Here is a 22,589-nt window from a genome sequence, read left to right as displayed (position 1 = left end):
AAAACAGTAAAAATTGTGAAATATTTTTATAATTTAAAATAACTGTTTTCTATGTGAATATATAGTATAAGTGTAATTTATTCCTGTGATCAAAGCGCATCATTACTCCAGTCTTCAGTGTCACATGATAATGTTTATAATTATTATTATTACTTGAAAATGCTTGTGCAACATTTTCATGAATTCTTGATGAACAGAAGTTTGCATTTCTTTTGTAACATTATAATGTTTTAACTCTCTTGATCAAGTCAATGGGTCATCGCTGAATAAAAGCAGAATAAACCTATGATAAATATACGCAAGACAAGAAACAATAGAATTTTCCAAATCATAAACAAAATCATAAACCCTTTAAATGAGGGATGTATGTTGGTGGCGGGGGTCATAAACACTAATCCTTCAAATACAAAGTTATAATAATTACAGTTTACGTAGCAAACATCCATGAAATAAAAAGAATCCTACCACACTGATCATTTTATAATGATCTTCACAGATTTGAGCAAAAAAAAAAAAAAGTTCACATGAATTCATTTATTGAATATTTACAAACTTTTCAGGATTGATAATCCTAAAAAATAATCTACTGTACATTGCATTTTGGTTCACATATCTGTTGCAGTCAAGGCGAACGTTTAATGTCAGATCAAATCTCGAAATCTTTCCAGTTCCCCACACACACACACACACACACACACACACACACACACCCTCCTCAGCAGATGAAGAATGTGGTCATGTGATGTTATGCATTCGCTGATTTGATTTATCTAAAGAAAACAAGCGTTTAAACACAAGACAATCTTTAATACCAGTTTCTTTCATCAGTGGAGCTGGAACTAGTGTACGTTTATTTCACATTTAATAGATATTTTATCGTCTTTGTGCTTCACGTGTGTTTCTTTAAACAGGACAAGATGCAGTTGGTCTCAAGACTTATGATTTTACTGTGTCATTATTAATGCCTTTATGGCAACAGTTTGTCTCAATTCAGGATTATATTTTGGCCATATATTCTTTACAAGCATCTTTGATAAACTATGTGAAACAAGTCAACGTGAAATGATTCATCAGTGTGTGTTATTCTACAGAAAGAGAAACACTGTTGTTTTTGTGATATCCATCAATTCCTGATATATAAAATCAAATTTCAAAGATCAGATTTTCACTCAGAAATGCATCAGATTACAGAAGTAAAATGGCTTGTTTCACGCCGACTTTAAACAGCCTTTCCACATCAGTTTCTGATCACAAATATTTATAAAATAACCCTAAAAATAACTTTATAGATTTAATATCAGGGAAATTTTATGATCATACATTACATGCATACATACATCAATACACGTTTGTATGTATGTATTTTACTTGTAACATTCATACATATATACCATATATACAACATAAGATACATACATACAAAAGCTGCTTTGAAACAATCTCACACACACACACACACGCTTACATAAAATACACACATACATACACGCATAAATACATACATACGTCAAAAATACACACAATCATATATACGCATACATACATACACATACGCACGCACACACACACAACAAAGCATACGTAACATGCATACATGCACACACACACACACACACACACACACATACATACATATGCAACATACATACATACACACGTAAAATACACATACATACACGCATAAATACATACATACACATACATACACGCATAAATACATACACACACACGTAAAATACACACATACGTAAAATACACATACATACACACATAGGTAAAATACACATACATACACACACACACACACACGTAAAATACAGACGTATATACGCATGTAAAATATATACAACATACACACCATCCTAAAATTCCCCTGATATGTCCATGTGGAAGTGGCCCCTGTTTAAAGGGAAGTGACGACACAAACACCTGTTCCCCACAGATTAACACCCTCTTACTGACTAAATCTAAACACTAAAACAACATTTTCTTTGATTTATTTGGATGGCCGGGTTTGAGCAGCGCGTGTGTGAGGAGTGTAGAGTACTAACACACACGTGATGCACTGAAGGTACAGGAGCTCTGCTCTACGACCCGTTCACAGATCAACAGAAGCTATAGGGTTTATATAGTGAGATCACAGATATATGTTGAGGACAGACACACGCTCCGGGGCTTTGGGTTTCCCGCTCCTCAGACGCTCGAGGTATTCTGATCGTCCAGAGAGGGGCGTGTTAAGGCAGGTCAGGTGTCATGTGACTGTGACTCAGTATGGTTGTGTCCAATCGCTGGCCTGGGTTTTGGACTTGGACTGGTCCCAGAAGAGCGCATCACTGGGTCTGGGAGGACTGGGAAAGGACCAGCTGTCGTCCAGCGAGCTCATCCGCAGTAAGGGATTGATCCGAACGCCGGGGCTTCCCAGCGGAGCGGGTCGCGGGATGGAGAGCGGGTCCGTCAGGCTGTTCTCCTTCAGGTCCTGTGAGCTGGAGGGCAGAGGAGGAGCGCTGGGAGGACGAGGCGTCGGGTCGAGGTTCTTCTCCACGTCGTCCAGACACTGCACTGGAACAGTTGAAGCAGCTGAAACACAGTCATTACACGTCTCAGAAACTCACACACACACACACACACTTCAGGATTATATATATATATGGTTTGATTTCAAACTTTATGTCCAAATGAGAATATGTATGAACATCATTTCATCCCAGAATTTTTATTTATTTATTTTACCTAAGAAAAAATTAAGCATATACAGTCCATATATATATATATATATATATATACTGTATATATACTGTATACAGGTGCTGGTCATATAATTAGAATATCATCAAAAATTTGATTTATTTCAGTAATTCCATTCAAAAAGTTAAATTTGGATATTACACACAGACTGATATATTGGGGGTGGTGATGGCGCAGTGGATAAGACACATGCTGGTGTGAGAGACCCGGGTACGAATCCACTGCGAGACACCAATGTGTCCCTGAGCAAGACACTTAACCCCTAGTTGCTCCAGAGGCGTGCGACCTCTGACATGTGTAGCAATTGTAAGTCGCTTTGGATAAAAGCTTCAGATAAATAAATAAATGTAAATGTAAATGATTAAAACTGACAACTAATGAAAACCCCATAATCAGTATCTCAGAAAATTAGAATATTGTGAAAAGGTTCAATATTGAAGACACCTGGTGCCACACTCTAATCAGCTAATTAACTCAAAACACCTGCAAAGGCCTTTAAATGGTCTCTCAGTCTAGTTCTGTAGGCTACACAATCATGGGGAAGACTGCTGACTTGACAGCTGTCCAAAAGACCACCATTGACATCTTGCACAAGGAGGGCAAGACACAAAAGGTCATTGCTAAAGAGGCTGGCTGTTCACAGAGCTCTGTGTCCAAGCACATTAATAGAGAGGCGAAGGGAAGGAAAAGATGAGGTAGAAAAACGTGTACAAGCAATAGGGATAACCGCACCCTGGAGAGGATTGTGAAACAAAACCCATTAAAAAATGTGGGGGATATTCACAAAGAGTGGACTGCAGCTGGAGTCAGTGCTTCAAGAACCACATACGCACAGACGTATGCAAGACATGGGTTTCAGCTGTCGCATTCCTTGTGTCAAGCCACTCTTGAACAAGACACAGCGTCAGAAGCGTCTCGCCTGGGTTAAAGACAAAAAGGACTGGACTGTTGCCGAGTGGTCCAAAGTTATGTTCTCTGATGAAAGTAAATTTTGCATTTCCTTTGGAAATCAAGGTCCCAGAGTCTGGAGGAAGAGAGGAGAGGCACAGAATCCACGTTGCTTGAAGTCCAGTGTAAAGTTTCCACAGTCAGTGATGGTTTGGGGTGCCATGTCATCTGCTGGTGTTGGTCCACTGTGTTTTCTGAGGTCCAAGGTCAACGCAGCCATCTACCAGGAAGTTTTAGAGCACTTCATGCTTCCTGCTGCTGACCAACTTTATGGAGATGCAGATTTCATTTTCCAACAGGACTTGGCACCTGCACACAGTGCCAATGCTACCAGTACCTGGTTTAAGGACCATGGTATCCCTGTTCTTAATTGGCCAGCAAACTCGCCTGATCTTAACCCTATAGGACATCTATGGGGTATTGTGAAGAGGAAGATGCGATACGCCAGACCCAACAATGCAGAAGAGCTGAAGGCCACTATCAGAGCAACCTGGGCTCTCATAACACCTGAGCAGTGCCACAGACTGATCGACTCCATGCCACGCCGCATTGCTGCAGTAATTCAGGCAAAAGGAGCCCCAACTAAGTATTGAGTGCGGTACATGCCCATACTTTTCATCTTCATACTTTTCAGTTGGCCGACATTTCTAAAAATCCTTTTTTTGTATTGGTCTTAAGTAATATTCTAATTTTCAGAGATACTGAATTTGGGATTTTCATTAGTTGTCAGTTTTAATCATTACAATTAAATGAAGTAAACATTTGAAATATATCAGTCTGTGTGTAATGAATGAATATAATATCCAAATTTCACTTTTTGAATGGGATCACTGAAATAAATCAACTTTTTGATGATATTCTAATTATATGACCAGCACCATATAAAAACAAATCAATAAAATTATATATATATATATATAGAGAGAGAGAGAATATTTTTAATTATATATATAAATGATTAAAATAGATAATGTATATATGTTTATATATTCCATTTATTACACATCTCATAAACTCCTACAGCTCCCTAACACACACACACACACGCACGCACACACGCACGCACGCACGCACGCACACACACACACGCTGTCTACTGAGGGCACAGACCAGTTTTATTCCAAGGCAGTACAAAAATACTAGCATGATGTCAAAATAAATAAAATATATTTATAACTATATTTTATTAATTTATATTTTATTGTATTTTATTTTACATAGTAATCATTTATATATATATATATATATATATATATATATATATATATATATATATATATATATATGGTTTGATCTCAAATATTTATGCCCAAGTGAGTCTTACAAAATTTATAAACATCATTTCATCCCAGAATTTAAAAAAAAGAAATGTTATTTTACCCAAGGAAAAATTAAGACACATAACATATATAAATATATTTTTGAGATATTCTGAGGCACGCACACACGCACACACACACACACACACACACACACACACACACACACACACACACACACACACACACACACACACACGTATATATATATATATATATATATATATATATATATATATAAAAGATATATTTACATTATACATTGTAATGTACCTCAGAATATCTCAAAAATACATTTATATATACATTTATTATCTATTTTAATAATTTATTTATATATCATTATAAATATTATTTATACATTTATTGACTTGTTTATGTATTCATAATCCATTATATGTATACATGTATGTGTGTGTGTATATATATATATTACTAAATATATGCTGAATTTTTCCTTAGGTAACAATTTTTTTATTTTATTCTGGGATGAAATGATGTTTCATTAATTTTGTGAGACTCACTTGGCCATAAAGTTTGATATATATATATATATATATATATATATATAAAATAAAATACAAAAAATATAAATTAAGATATATATTTTATTTATTTTGACATCATGCTAGTATTTTTGTACTGCCTTTGAATAAAACTGGTCTGTGCCCTCAGTAGACAGCGTGTGTTGGTGTTGTAGTGTGTGTGTGTGTGTGTTAGGGAGTTAGGGTGTGCGAGATATATATATATATATATATAGAGAGAGAGAGAGAATTTATTTCCTGACATTACAATGTATATATATATATATATTTATTCCAACACACAGTATATATATATACACATATATGGAAACAGGCTTCATTTTTCTCAGGTAAAATACAATTTCCTCTTGTTATTTTTTTTGGGATGAAATGATGTTCATGTTTTTATTGAGACTCACCTGGGCATAAAGTTTGAAATGAAACCAGATCACCGCAGAGTCCGAACACTATTTTTACCCGCACAGATGGCATTGAGCGCGCAGCATTAATAACCCATGCATTAGTGTACGAAGCCCTCAGGGGACGCGTTTCCTTCAGCTCACTAGCTCTCTGTGTTCTCCCGCTTTCTCATCTAAAGGAACAACGAGGGGCTCATTTGAAAACTGATTATGTTGCTGATCTCTCAGAGGAATATATGGCGTATATATCTTAAAATAAAAAAAGACATATTTCCTTACACCCGCCGTCTCTTGAAGGAAACATGGAGCTCTTCCTCATTTTTAACACTCGTACTAATTTGCACCTTTTGCTTTTCCTCTGCGACACACAGGGAATACTAACAAACCCAGCGCGACGATAACCACAAGAACAACACGCATCCCACATTCACATGCTGTCCAATAATATAAAGGACTGATGATTGACAGCTGACCTGTTTGAAGATCTGAATCTACACATTTAATGACAGACACTATCATTTAACTGGATATAGATACGCATAATTAATACTGACAGGTTAGAAGAAATTATTATCCAATGGCCACATTCACACTTACTCTCAGTGCAAAACACTTCTGTTTAATAGCTAAAGTTTAAGGTGTACGCCTGTAAATCATCTTGCCATTTTTCATCATTTTAATATGTATATATTTTGCATTTACTCTCAAATAACTTAAATATTTATTTATATGTCCGGTATAACAATAAATTCTCACTAAGACATTTTAATACATTAAAAAAGAACAGACTTTCATGAACATCTGAATCAGTTCTAAATTGATTCATTTAAACAGTTTGAACTGATTCCTAGAAATTAGCTGCTTTAAAACAGCCTGTAGTGTGCAAAAGCGCTGTATAAATACATACAGGTGTTTCTGTCTGTTATTGTTTGTATCTGTTATGTAAGTCAAGGGTTTGATTCACGAACTGAAGAAACAAATTTATAGCCTGATTGAAATGTAAGTCGCTTCGTATAAAAGCATAAATGCAAACGCTAATACAGTCACATCAGGAAGCTGTGGATATGATGGATTATTGTTTTCCATATTCTGACTTCAAATCAGGAAATCTGAAGATAACAAATGAGAATGCCGGCTGTATATATTACAATAATTATTTTATTATCTTTCGTGTTTAAAAGTTATCATTTACTTTTCATCTACTCAATCTACTGTTGCTCCTGCAATGTTTTTTACTCTTTTCTTTTTACTGTGCAACACAAATGGACACAAAGGGCAATGGAAGCTTATTTCTGCCACAAATAAACACTTTGTCTCTCGCTTTTGTTTTCTTCAATATTCGGAATTGAAGGATGTTAACTCATAATTCTTATTTTGTAATTCACAATTGCAAGATATAAACTCAGAATCTGGAGGAAAGTAAAGTCTGAATTTTGAGATGTAAACTCACAATTACGGAAAATAGGTCAAAATTGTCAGATGTTCACTCAGAATTCTGAGAAAAGTCAAAATTGCGAGAATTGTGTAAACTCGCTCTGACGAAAAAAAGTCAGAATTGCGAGATTTAAACTCATAACTCGGTGAAAAAAGTAAAAATTGCGAGATTTAAAATCAGAATTCTTTGAAAAAGTAAAAATTGCAAGATTTAAAATCAGAATTCTGAGAAAAAGGTAAAAATTGTGAGATTTAAAAACAAAATTTCTGAGAAAAAAGTAAAAATTGTGAGATTTAAAAACAAAATTCTGAGAAAAAGGTAAAAATTGTCAATTTAAAAACAGAATTCTGAGAAAAAAGTAAAAATTGTGAGATTTAAAATCTGAATTTTGAGGAAAAGTAAAAATTGTGAGATTTAAAATCAGAATTTTGAGAAAAAGTAAAAATTGTGAGATTTAAAATCAGAATTCTGAGAAAAAGTAAAAATTGTGAGATTTAAAATCAGAATTCTGAGAACAAGTAAAAATTGCGAGATTTAAAATCAGAATTATAAGAAAAAGGTAAAAATTGCGAGATTTAAAAACAAAATTCTGAGAAAAAAGTAAAAATTGTGAGATTTAAAAACAAAATTCTGAGAAAAAGGTAAAAATGGTCAGATTTAAAATCAGAATTCTGAGAAAAAGTAAAAATTTCGAGATTTAAAATCAGAATTCTGAGAAAAAGCAAAAATTTCGAGATTTAAAATCAGAATTCTGAGAAAAAGTAAAAATTTCCAGATTGAAACTCAGAATTCCGAGAAAAAAGTAAAATTTTCGAGATTTAAAAATCAGAATTCCGAGAAAAAAGTAAAATTTTCGATATTTAAAATCAGAATACTCAAAAAAAGCCAAAATTGTGAGATTTAAACTCAGAATTCTCAAAAAAGTAAAAATTGTGAGATTTAAAATCAGAATTCTGAGAACAAGTAAACATTTCGAGATTTAAACTCAGAATTTTGAGAAAAAGTAAAAATTGCGAGATTTAAACAGAATTTTGAGAAAAAAGTAAAAATTGTGAGATTTAAAATCAGAATTCTGAGAAAAAGTAAAAATTGCGAGATTTAAAATCAGAATTATAAGAAAAAGGTAAAAATTGTGAGATTTAAAAACAAAATTCTGAGAAAAAAGTAAAAATTGTGAGATTTAAAAACAAAATTCTGAGAAAAAGGTAAAAATGGTCAGATTTAAAATCAGAATTCTGAGAAAAAGTAAAAATTTCGAGATTTAAAATCAGAATTCTGAGAAAAAGCAAAAATTTCGAGATTTAAAATCAGAATTCTGAGAAAAAGTAAAAATTTCCAGATTTAAACTCAGAATTCCGAGAAAAAAGTAAAATTTTCGAGATTTAAAAATCAGAATTCCGAGAAAAAAGTAAAATTTTCGATATTTAAAATCAGAATACTCAAAAAAAGCCAAAATTGTGAGATTTAAACTCAGAATTCTCAAAAAAGTCAAAATTGTGAGATTTAAACTCAGAATTCTCAAAAAAGTCAAAATTGTGAGATTCAATCATGAGTTCATACTTGCAATTGAAAGATATAAACTTGCAATTGTAAAAAAAAAAAAAAAAAAAAAAAAAAAAATCACAATGACCAATTTTATATTTTTATTCCATGGCGGAAAGTTGGAAACAAGGTTCCATAAAGGGCGACACAATAAAAGTAGATGGTGATTTATAAAAAATAAAAAAAACGACACAAAATAAAATAACACTATAATAATAATAATAAAATAAGTGTTGGAGTAAATGAAGACAGAACTATCCCTTTAAATCTGTTGATATCTACTAAGCTGAATCTTACACACTCGTGAGACTCACCTCTTCTGAGCACTGGTCTCTCTCTCAGCTTCTTCATCAGCTCTGACTGAGATCGAACGGCTGAGTGCAAACGGGACACTTCACTGAGAACGGCCTGATATGACTGAGAGATGGCCATCGTCCTGAACACAACACACACAGACACATATACATCACATGCCATCATCCTTGTATCAGTTATGCCTTCAAGTTGCATGTGTGAATATCTGCAGTGGCAAGAGATTTACTGTGCAAACCTGTCAAAGATATAATATCAAACCTGAAAATAAACTAGTCAAAATCATGACACATCCATACTGGCAAACAGGTTTTACTCTACATAATATAAAATATTTGAGCAACAGGAGAAATGTCTTTTTACTATAAAAATTCCCCCAAAATATAGAAGTTTTAATATTTCCTGATATTTTTCATAACTGTGGGAACCTGTCTCTTGATTTACATTAGTGATAATATAATGTTTTCAATTATGCGACTTCTAAATGTACTTTCATTGGTCCATCTTACAGCTGTTACACTCATGCCCTCTAGTGGACGCTTGCACGCACACACACACACACACACACACACACACACACACACACACACACACACGAATATGAAAGAAAATCATAAATACCTGAAGTCTGTCATTTTTTCAAGGGACTGATCATCATGATCTACAAACTTTTCAGAGGAATTCTGTGACGAGAAGAACATCATGAATGACATGCACGGACTATATATATATATATATACTTATAATAAAAGTATATTTATATATACAAATGTGAAAGTATATTGAAAGTATATATATTATATAAAGTATATAGATACACTTTTAATAATATGATAATTTAATAATTCAACAATATTTAATACTTTAATAATGTAACAATATAATACAGTTTATAATTTTCAAAATATAATAATAGTTAATTAAAATTAATAATATTTATTAATGTAATAATATTATAATTGTTAATAATTAAAAAAATATATTTAATATTATAACAGTAATCATTTAATAACTCAACAAAATAACAATCTATATATAAGCTATATATTCAGTATATGACATGCCTCAACAATTATATTATTATATTACATGAGCTACTTTTTATACAAAATACTTATACACAGTACACAGACTTTATTTATTTATTTATTTAGCCCTAATAATAAGTCTATATAGACTGCTAGTTGGTCAGACTGGTTCTTAAAGCCCCACTGAAGGGCCTTGTAACACGCAGCTTTACTTTGTTGATGTAATTTCCACTGAAACAGGAAGCTAAGGCGGGACATATTGAATGGCTCCTCCCCCTTTTCAAATAGCCAATAGCGTTTGCTTTCCCTCACAGACTGACCGCACCATGGAAGTGAATCCGAGCGTTGATGATACACTGGATTCAACAGTAGAGGATTCATTTCATTCTTAACCAGCGTACAGTTGTAAAACGGAATAAAACTCGAGCGTTTGAGCAACCGAACACACACTTCAACACGTATTGCTCTGTGACGTGAAGTGGTTTTTAGAGGATAGGGGGCGGAGCTTCTGATTCTAGAGAGCATTTGATTGGACAGAAGATGTGATGAGAAGCGGTGACATCATAAAAATCCCTGATCCGTTTAACAGAAGTGAAAGACTACGTTTTGAATGTTTATATCTCCTAAATGCAAATTTTGTCATTGTTTTGGAAAACCCCAGCTTATTCATAACCTTAAAGGGGTCATCGGATGCCCATTTTCCACAAGTTGGTGTGATTCTTTAGGGTCGTCATGTAAAGTTTGTGACATACTTTGGTTAAAATTCCTCAATGGTTGTATAAAACAACAGCCTTTTAACCTCCTCAAAAACAGCTGACCCGTTTCAGTGAATGTCTCTTTAAATGATAATGAGGTGCATGTCTCTTTAAATGATAATGAGGTGCATGTCTCTTTAAATGACAATGAGGTGCATGTCTCTTTAAATGATAATGAACAACCCCCCCCCACCCCACTTTGTGGGGCATGTCACACAAGACACTTGTATACAACTGGATGAGGGCGGAAATATGCTAATACCGGACAGTCCGTCAGTGGTTGTGGGCGGAGCATGAGCATTATGACATCATAGTGCTCGGAAAATCCAAACGGCTTGTTTAGACTTTTTGAGGATATTTTTGAGTGAATGGATTTTTTTCATTGTATGGTGGTTGTGTCCACACACTGCAAAGACACATTTATATGTAAACACAATATAAAAATGAATTTTGCATCCGATGACCCCTTTAAGGCTAACTTATTCATACTAAAAGCTAAAAAGCGTTTGATGTCGGGGTTCGCTGAGGCTGAAACGCACCTGACCGGCCCTGCACAGCTCGTGAAGAGAGTTATTCTCCAACTGTACACGTTCCAGACGCTCCTGCAGAGACTGGATCTCACTGGTGCTCCGGTTCTGCCAGTGATCCGCTGTATCCGTCAGACTCCTCATCACTGCACACACACACACACACACACACACACACACACACACACACACACACACACACACACACACACACACACACACACACACACACACACACACACACACTACTCAATGCAAGAGTGATAATGAACAATCAATGATTCACAGCCTCAGTGTGTCATATTTACATTAAGTCAAAATATATTTGGAGAAGTATTGCCGTTTGAGACTATGTATTGTTAAATAAAAGATACCATTATTAATTTTGCTCATGCACTGAGAAAAGTGTGGAAACTATATTTTAGTATTATTATATTGTATAATATTTTACAAGTAACTTTTAATAATATGATCATTTAATATTTTAACAATATTGAATATTTTATTAGCAGCATTTAATATAATAATTATTATTATTACTTAATAAATTAAACAATATTTAATAATTTAATAATGTAATATTATTAAAAACATTTATAATTTTCATAATCAAAAAATATGTTATTTAATATAAATATATTTATTAATGTAATATTATAATAGTAAATAAAATAAAAAATATATATTATTATAGTTATTTAATAACTCAAGAAAATTACATTAATAAAAAATAATTAAATTTAATATAAAAAAGTAATGATTCAACAATCTAATGATATTTAATACTTTATTATTTAATAATATATCAATAAAAATATATATTTAATAATTGAATATATAGGTAATAATTGAATAACATAAAGGTAACCATTTAATAACTCAACAATATAATATTTAGTAATTGAATAAAATAATAATACTTAATTTAATATAATAATAATAATTGAATCATTCAACAATCTAATAATATTTAATATTTTAATAATGTTATAACATTTATAATAAATATATATATATAAAAAATAGTTATTAAATTAATGATATTTATTAGTTTAATAATATAATAATTGTTTAGTCATTTAAAATATAACATTATTTAATAATTGAATAATATAATAGTAATAATGTAATAACTCAACAAAATGACATTTAATCCAATAATAACACTTAATTTAATATACTTTTTATTATTTTAATAATATTATACTTTTTTAGTAACGTTTTAATGCTATTATAATGTAATCAAAAAGAAAATTGCTGTTCTTCAATAACAAGCGGAAGTTATTTTAATGCATTTACACCAAAAAATTACTCTAAAAAACTCTACCATGAACATAATGCTATTTAATAATGTAACAATATCATATTTTATCTTCAAATCTCCGTGCTTTACTTTAAAAATGTCAGATATATATTAGTGATTAATAAACTGAGGTCACCTCGGCTCGTCAGATATACAGTAAGGGATATTAGAGATGAATAACCTCGGCTCGTCAGATATACAGTAAGGGATATTAGTGATTAATAACCTCGGCTCGTCAGATATACAGTAAGGGATATTAGTGATTAATAACCTCGGCTCGTCAGATATACAGTAAGGGATATTAGTGATTAATAACCTCGGCTCGTCAGATATACAGTAAGGGATATTAGTGATTAATAACCTCGGCTCGTCAGATATACAGTAAGGGATATTAGTGATTAATAACCTCGACTCGTCAGATATACAGTAAGGGATATTAGAGATTAATAACCTCGGCTCGTCAGATATACAGTAAGGGATATTAGTGATTAATAACCTTGGCTCGTCAGATATACAGTAAGGGATATTAGTGATTAATAACCTCGACTCGTCAGATATACAGTAAGGGATATTAGTGATTAATAACCTCGGCTCGTCAGATATACAGTAAGGGATATTAGTGATTAATAACCTTGGCTCGTCAGATATACAGTAAGGGATATTAGAGATTAATAACCTTGGCTCGTCAGATATACAGTAAGGGATATTAGTGATTAATAACCTCGGCTCGTCAGATATACAGTAAGGGATATTAGTGATTAATAACCTCGGCTCGTCAGATATACAGTAAGGGATATTAGTGATTAATAACCTCGGCTCGTCAGATATACAGTAAGGGATATTAGTGATTAATAACCTTGGCTCGTCAGATATACAGTAAGGGATATTAGTGATTAATAACCTCGGCTCGTCAGATATACAGTAAGGGATATTAGTGATTAATAACCTCGGCTCGTCAGATATACAGTAAGGGATATTAGTGATTAATAACCTTGGCTCGTCAGATATACAGTAAGGGATATTAGAGATTAATAACCTTGGCTCGTCAGATATACAGTAAGGGATATTAGTGATTAATAACCTCGGCTCGTCAGATATACAGTAAGGGATATTAGTGATTAATAACCTTGGCTCGTCAGATATACAGTAAGGGATATTAGTGATTAATAACCTTGGCTCGTCAGATATACAGTAAGGGATATTAGAGATTAATAACCTTGGCTCGTCAGATATACAGTAAGGGATATTAGTGATTAATAACCTCGGCTCGTCAGATATACAGTAAGGGATATTAGTGATTAATAACCTCGGCTCGTCAGATATACAGTAAGGGATATTAGAGATTAATAACCTCGGCTCGTCAGATATACAGTAAGGGATATTAGTGATTAATAACCTCGGCTCGTCAGATATACAGTAAGGGATATTAGAGATGAATAACCTCGGCTCGTCAGATATACAGTAAGGGATATTAGAAATTAATAACCTCGGCTCGTCAGATATACAGTAAGGGATATTAGAGATTAATAACCTCGGCTCGTCAGATATACAGTAAGGGATATTAGAGATTAATAACCTTGGCTCGTCAGATATACAGTAAGGGATATTAGAGATGAATAACCTCGGCTCTTCAGATATACAGTAAGGGATATTAGAGATTAATAACCTTGTCTCGTCAGATATACAGTAAGGGATATTAGAGATTAATAACCTCGGCTCGTCAGATATACAGTAAGGGATATTAGTGATTAATAACCTCGGCTCGTCAGATATACAGTAAGGGATATTAGTGATTAATAACCTCGGCTCGTGAGATATACAGTAAGGGATATTAGTGATTAATAACCTCGGCTCGTCAGATATACAGTAAGGGATATTAGTGATTAATAACCTCGGCTCGTCAGATATACAGTAAGGGATATTAGAGATGAATAAGCTCGGCTCGTCAGATATACAGTAAGGGATATTAGAGATTAATAACCTTGGCTCGTCAGATATACAGTAAGGGATATTAGAGATGAATAACCTCGGCTCGTCAGATATACAGTAAGGGATATTAGAGATTAATAACCTTGTCTCGTCAGATATAGAGTAAGGGATATTAGTGATTAATAACCTCGGCTCGTCAGATATACAGTAAGGGATATTAGTGATTAATAACCTTGGCTCGTCAGATATACAGTAAGGGATATTAGTGATTAATAACCTCCGCTCGTCAGATATACAGTAAGGGATATTAGTGATTAATAACCTCGGCTTGTCAGATATACAGTAAGGGATATTAGTGATTAATAACCTCGACTCGTCAGATATACAGTAAGGGATATTAGAGATTAATAACCTCGGCTCGTCAGATATACAGTAAGGGATATTAGAGATTAATAACCTCGGCTCGTCAGATATACAGTAAGGGATATTAGTGATTAATAACCTCGGCTCGTCAGATATACAGTAAGGGATATTAGTGATTAATAACCTCGGCTTGTCAGATATACAGTAAGGGATATTAGTGATTAATAACCTCGACTCGTCAGATATACAGTAAGGGATATTAGTGATTAATAACCTCGGCTCGTCAGATATACAGTAAGGGATATTAGTGATTAATAACCTCGACTCGTCAGATATACAGTAAGGGATATTAGTGATTAATAACCTCGGCTCGTCAGATATACAGTAAGGGATATTAGTGATTAATAACCTCGGCTCGTCAGATATACAGTAAGGGATATTAGTGATTAATAACCTGGGCTCGTCAGATATACAGTAAGGGATATTAGAGATTAATAACCTTGGCTCGTCAGATATACAGTAAGGGATATTAGTGATTAATAACCTCGGCTCGTCAGATATACAGTAAGGGATATTAGAGATTAATAACCTTGGCTCGTCAGATATACAGTAAGGGATATTAGTGATTAATAACCTCGGCTCGTCAGATATACAGTAAGGGATATTAGAGATTAATAACCTTGGCTCGTCAGATAAACAGTAAGGGATATTAGAGATTAATAACCTTGGCTCGTCAGATAAACAGTAAGGGATATTAGAGATGAATAACCTCGGCTCGTCAGATATACAGTAAGGGATATTAGAGATTAATAACCTCGACTCGTCAGATATACAGTAAGGGATATTAGAGATTAATAACCTTGGCTCGTCAGATATACAGTAAGGGATATTAGTGATCAATAACCTCGGCGCGTCAGATATACAGTAAGGGATATTAGAGATTAATAACCTTGGCTCGTCAGATAAACAGTAAGGGATATTAGAGATGAATAACCTCGGCTCGTCAGATATACAGTAAGGGATATTAGAGATTAATAACCTCGACTCGTCAGATATACAGTAAGGGATATTAGAGATTAATAACCTTGGCTCGTCAGATATACAGTAAGGGATATTAGAGATGAATAACCTCGGCTCGTCAGATATACAGTAAGGGATATTAGAGATGAATAACCTCGGCTCGTCAGATATACAGTAAGGGATATTAGAGATGAATAACCTCGGCTCGTCAGATATACAGTAAGGGATATTAGAGATGAATAACCTCGGCTCGTCAGATATACAGTAAGGGATATTAGAGATGAATAACCTCGGCTCGTCAGATATACAGTAAGGGATATTAGAGATGAATAACCTCGGCTCGTCAGATATACAGTAAGGGATATTAGAGATGAATAACCTCGGCTCGTCAGATATACAGTAAGGGATATTAGAGATGAATAACCTCGGCTCGTCAGATATACAGTAAGGGATATTAGTGATTAATAACCTCGGCTCGTCAGATATACAGTAAGGGATATTAGTGATTAATAACCTCGGCTCGTCAGATATACAGTAAGGGATATTAGAGATGAATAACCTCGGCTCGTCAGATATACAGTAAGGGATATTAGAGATTAATAACCTCGGCTCGTCAGATATACAGTAAGGGATATTAGAGATTAATAACCTCGGCTCGTCAGATATACAGTAAGGGATATTAGAGATTAATAACCTTGGGTCGTCAGATATACAGTAAGGGATATTAGTGATTAATAACCTCGGCTCGTCAGATATACAGTAAGGGATTTTAGAGATTAATAACCTTGGCTCGTCAGATAAACAGTAAGGGATATTAGAGATGAATAACCCGGCTCGTCAGATATACAGTAAGGGATATTAGAGATTAATAACCTCGACTCGTCAGATATACAGTAAGGGATATTAGAGATTAATAACCTTGGCTCGTCAGATATACAGTAAGGGATATTAGTGATCAATAACCTCGGCTCGTCAGATATACAGTAAGGGATATTAGAGATTAATAACCTTGGCTCGTCAGATAAACAGTAAGGGATATTAGAGATGAATAACCTCGGCTCGTCAGATATACAGTAAGGGATATTAGAGATTAATAACCTCGACTCGTCAGATATACAGTAAGGGATATTAGAGATTAATAACCTTGGCTCGTCAGATATACAGTAAGGGATATTAGAGATGAATAACCTCGGCTCGTCAGATATACAGTAAGGGATATTAGAGATTAATAACCTCGACTCGTCAGATATACAGTAAGGGATATTAGAGATTAATAACCTTGGCTCGTCAGATATACAGTAAGGGATATTAGTGATCAATAACCTCGGCTCGTCAGATATACAGTAAGGGATATTAGTGATTAATAACCTCGGCTCGTCAGATATACAGTAAGGGATATTAGAGATTAATAACCTTGGCTCGTCAGATATACAGTAAGGGATATTAGTGATCAATAACCTCGGCTCGTCAGATATACAGTAAGGGATATTAGAGATTAATAACCTTGGCTCGTCAGATAAACAGTAAGGGATATTAGTGATTAATAACCTCGGCTCGTCAGATATACAGTAAGGGATATTAGAGATGAATAACCTCGGCTCGTCAGATATACAGTAAGGGATATTAGAAATTAATAACCTCGGCTCGTCAGATATACAGTAAGGGATATTAGAGATTAATAACCTCGGCTCGTCAGATATACAGTAAGGGATATTAGAGATTAATAACCTTGGCTCGTCAGATATACAGTAAGGGATATTAGAGATGAATAACCTCGGCTCTTCAGATATACAGTAAGGGAAATTAGAGATTAATAACCTTGTCTCGTCAGATATACAGTAAGGGATATTAGAGATTAATAACCTCGGCTCGTCAGATATACAGTAAGGGATATTAGTGATTAATAACCTCGGCTCGTCAGATATACAGTAAGGGATATTAGTGATTAATAACCTCGGCTCGTGAGATATACAGTAAGGGATATTAGTGATTAATAACCTCGGCTCGTCAGATATACAGTAAGGGATATTAGTGATTAATAACCTCGGCTCGTCAGATATACAGTAAGGGATATTAGAGATGAATAAGCTCGGCTCGTCAGATATACAGTAAGGGATATTAGAGATTAATAACCTTGGCTCGTCAGATATACAGTAAGGGATATTAGAGATGAATAACCTCGGCTCGTCAGATATAGAGTAAGGGATATTAGAGATTAATAACCTTGTCTCGTCAGATATAGAGTAAGGGATATTAGTGATTAATAACCTCGGCTTGTCAGATATACAGTAAGGGATATTAGTGATTAATAACCTTGGCTCGTCAGATATACAGTAAGGGATATTAGTGATTAATAACCTCCGCTCGTCAGATATACAGTAAGGGATATTAGTGATTAATAACCTCGGCTTGTCAGATATACAGTAAGGGATATTAGTGATTAATAACCTCGACTCGTCAGATATACAGTAAGGGATATTAGAGATTAATAACCTCGGCTCGTCAGATATACAGTAAGGGATATTAGAGATTAATAACCTCGGCTCGTCAGATATACAGTAAGGGATATTAGTGATTAATAACCTCGGCTCGTCAGATATACAGTAAGGGATATTAGTGATTAATAACCTCGGCTTGTCAGATATACAGTAAGGGATATTAGTGATTAATAACCTCGACTCGTCAGATATACAGTAAGGGATATTAGTGATTAATAACCTCGGCTCGTCAGATATACAGTAAGGGATATTAGTGATTAATAACCTCGACTCGTCAGATATACAGTAAGGGATATTAGTGATTAATAACCTCGGCTCGTCAGATTTACAGTAAGGGATATTAGTGATTAATAACCTCGGCTCGTCAGATATACAGTAAGGGATATTAGTGATTAATAACCTCGGCTCGTCAGATATACAGTAAGGGATATTAGAGATTAATAACCTTGGCTCGTCAGATATACAGTAAGGGATATTAGTGATTAATAACCTCGGCTCGTCAGATATACAGTAAGGGATATTAGAGATTAATAACCTTGGCTCGTCAGATATACAGTAAGGGATATTAGAGATTAATAACCTTGCCTCGTCAGATATACAGTAAGGGATATTAGTGATTAATAACCTCGGCTCGTCAGATATACAGTAAGGGATATTAGAGATTAATAACCTTGGCTCGTCAGATATACAGTAAGGGATATTAGAGATTAATAACCTTGGCTCGTCAGATATACAGTAAGGGATATTAGAGATTAATAACCTCGGCTCGTCAGACATACAGTAAGGGATATTAGTGATTAATAACCTCGACTCGTCAGATATACAGTAAGGGATATTAGAGATTAATAACCTCGGCTCGTCAGATATACAGTAAGGGATATTAGAGATTAATAACCTCGGCTCGTCAGACATACAGTAAGGGATATTAGAGATTAATAACCTCGGCTCGTCAGACATACAGTAAGGGATATTAGTGATTAATAACCTCGGCTCGTCAGATATACAGTAAGGGATATTAGAGATTAATAACCTCGGCTCGTCAGATATACAGTAAGGGATATTAGTGATTAATAACCTCGACTCGTCAGATATACAGTAAGGGATATTAGAGATTAATAACCTCGGCTCGTCAGATATACAGTAAGGGATATTAGAGATTAATAACCTCGGCTCGTCAGATATACAGTAAGGGATATTAGTGATTAATAACCTCGGCTCGTCAGATATACAGTAAGGGATATTAGTGATTAATAACCTCGGCTCGTCAGATATACAGTAAGGGATATTAGTGATTAATAACCTCGGCTTGTCAGATATACAGTAAGGGATATTAGTGATTAATAACCTCGACTCGTCAGATATACAGTAAGGGATATTAGTGATTAATAACCTCGGCTCGTCAGATATACAGTAAGGGATATTAGTGATTAATAACCTCGACTCGTCAGATATACAGTAAGGGATATTAGTGATTAATAACCTCGGCTCGTCAGATATACAGTAAGGGATATTAGTGATTAATAACCTCGGCTCGTCAGATATACAGTAAGGGATATTAGTGATTAATAACCTCGGCTCGTCAGATATACAGTAAGGGATATTAGAGATTAATAACCTTGGCTCGTCAGATATACAGTAAGGGATATTAGTGATTAATAACCTCGACTCGTCAGATATACAGTAAGGGATATTAGTGATTAATAACCTCGGCTCGTCAGATATACAGTAAGGGATATTAGTGATTAATAACCTCGGCTCGTCAGATATACAGTAAGGGATATTAGAGATTAATAACCTTGGCTCGTCAGATATACAGTAAGGGATATTAGTGATTAATAACCTCGGCTCGTCAGATATACAGTAAGGGATATTAGAGATTAATAACCTCGGCTCGTCAGATATACAGTAAGGGATATTAGAGATTAATAACCTCGGCTCGTCAGAAATACAGTAAGGGATATTAGAGATTAATAACCTCGGCTCGTCAGATATACAGTAAGGGATATTAGTGATTAATAACCTCGGCTCGTCAGATATACAGTAAGGGATATTAGAGATTAATAACCTCGGCTCGTCAGATATACAGTAAGGGATATTAGAGATTAATAACCTTGGCTCGTCAGATATACAGTAAGGGATATTAGAGATTAATAACCTTGGCTCGTCAGATATACAGTAAGGGATATTAGAGATTAATAACCTTGGCTCGTCAGATATACAGTAAGGGATATTAGAGATTAATAACCTTGGCTCGTCAGATATACAGTAAGGGATATTAGTGATTAATAACCTCGGCTCGTCAGATATACAGTAAGGGATATTAGAGATTAATAACCTTGGCTCGTCAGATATACAGTAAGGGATATTAGAGATTAATAACCTTGGCTCGTCAGATATACAGTAAGGGATATTAGTGATTAATAACCTCGGCTCGTCAGATATACAGTAAGGGATATTAGAGATTAATAACCTTGGCTCGTCAGATATACAGTAAGGGATATTAGTGATTAATAACCTCGGCTCGTCAGATATACAGTAAGGGATATTAGAGATTAATAACCTTGGCTCGTCAGATATACAGTAAGGGATATTAGTGATTAATAACCTCGGCTCGTCAGATATACAGTAAGGGATATTAGAGATTAATAACCTTGGCTCGTCAGATATACAGTAAGGGATATTAGAGATTAATAACCTTGGCTCGTCAGATATACAGTAAGGGATATTAGTGATTAATAACCTCGGCTCGTCAGATATACAGTAAGGGATATTAGAGATTAATAACCTTGGCTCGTCAGATATACAGTAAGGGATATTAGAGATTAATAACCTCGGCTCGTCAGATATACAGTAAGGGATATTAGAGATTAATAACCTCGGCTCGTCAGATATACAGTAAGGGATATTAGTGATTAATAACCTCGACTCGTCAGATATACAGTAAGGGATATTAGAGATTAATAACCTCGGCTCGTCAGATATACAGTAAGGGATATTAGAGATTAATAACCTCGGCTCGTCAGATATACAGTAAGGGATATTAGTGATTAATAACCTCGACTCGTCAGATATACAGTAAGGGATATTAGTGATTAATAACCTCGGCTCGTGCGATATACAGTAAGGGATATTAGTGATTAATAACCTCGGCTCGTCAGATATACAGTAAGGGATATTAGTGATTAATAACCTCGGCTCGTCAGATATACAGTAAGGGATATTAGAGATTAATAACCTTGGCTCGTCAGATATACAGTAAGGGATATTAGTGATTAATAACCTCGACTCGTCAGATATACAGTAAGGGATATTAGTGATTAATAACCTCGGCTCGTCAGATATACAGTAAGGGATATTAGTGATTAATAACCTCGGCTCGTCAGATATACAGTAAGGGATATTAGAGATTAATAACCTTGGCTCGTCAGATATACAGTAAGGGATATTAGTGATTAATAACCTCGGCTCGTCAGATATACAGTAAGGGATATTAGAGATTAATAACCTCGGCTCGTCAGATATACAGTAAGGGATATTAGAGATTAATAACCTCGGCTCGTCAGAAATACAGTAAGGGATATTAGAGATTAATAACCTCGGCTCGTCAGATATACAGTAAGGGATATTAGTGATTAATAACCTCGGCTCGTCAGATATACAGTAAGGGATATTAGAGATTAATAACCTCGGCTCGTCAGATATACAGTAAGGGATATTAGAGATTAATAACCTTGGCTCGTCAGATATACAGTAAGGGATATTAGAGATTAATAACCTTGGCTCGTCAGATATACAGTAAGGGATATTAGAGATTAATAACCTTGGCTCGTCAGATATACAGTAAGGGATATTAGTGATTAATAACCTCGGCTCGTCAGATATACAGTAAGGGATATTAGAGATTAATAACCTTGGCTCGTCA

The 22,589-nt window shown here is 34.5% G+C and overlaps 1 protein-coding gene across 1 annotated transcript in view; it reads right to left on the bottom strand.

Annotated features, from left to right (window-relative positions):
• Window positions 1-519: 519 nt before the first annotated feature.
• The window catches only part of azi2 (5-azacytidine induced 2), a 27,421-nt gene continuing 5,351 nt past the window's right edge, over window positions 520-22,589 (bottom strand). Inside the window, exons 5-8 of the mRNA XM_077229970.1 lie at window positions 11,567-11,700; window positions 9,866-9,927; window positions 9,247-9,368; window positions 520-2,577 (exon numbers count right to left, since the gene is read on the bottom strand). Coding sequence (XP_077086085.1) covers window positions 2,267-2,577; window positions 9,247-9,368; window positions 9,866-9,927; window positions 11,567-11,700 — 629 coding nt within the window. The 3' untranslated portion in view covers window positions 520-2,266. The remainder of the gene's footprint in view (window positions 2,578-9,246; window positions 9,369-9,865; window positions 9,928-11,566; window positions 11,701-22,589) is intronic.

Source organism: Siphateles boraxobius, unplaced genomic scaffold (assembly GCF_051911475.1).
Source record: "Siphateles boraxobius isolate OS27281-9 unplaced genomic scaffold, OSU_SipBor_1 137, whole genome shotgun sequence".
NCBI lineage: Eukaryota > Metazoa > Chordata > Actinopteri > Cypriniformes > Leuciscidae > Siphateles > Siphateles boraxobius.
This window is presented reverse-complemented; position numbering and strand designations above follow the sequence as displayed.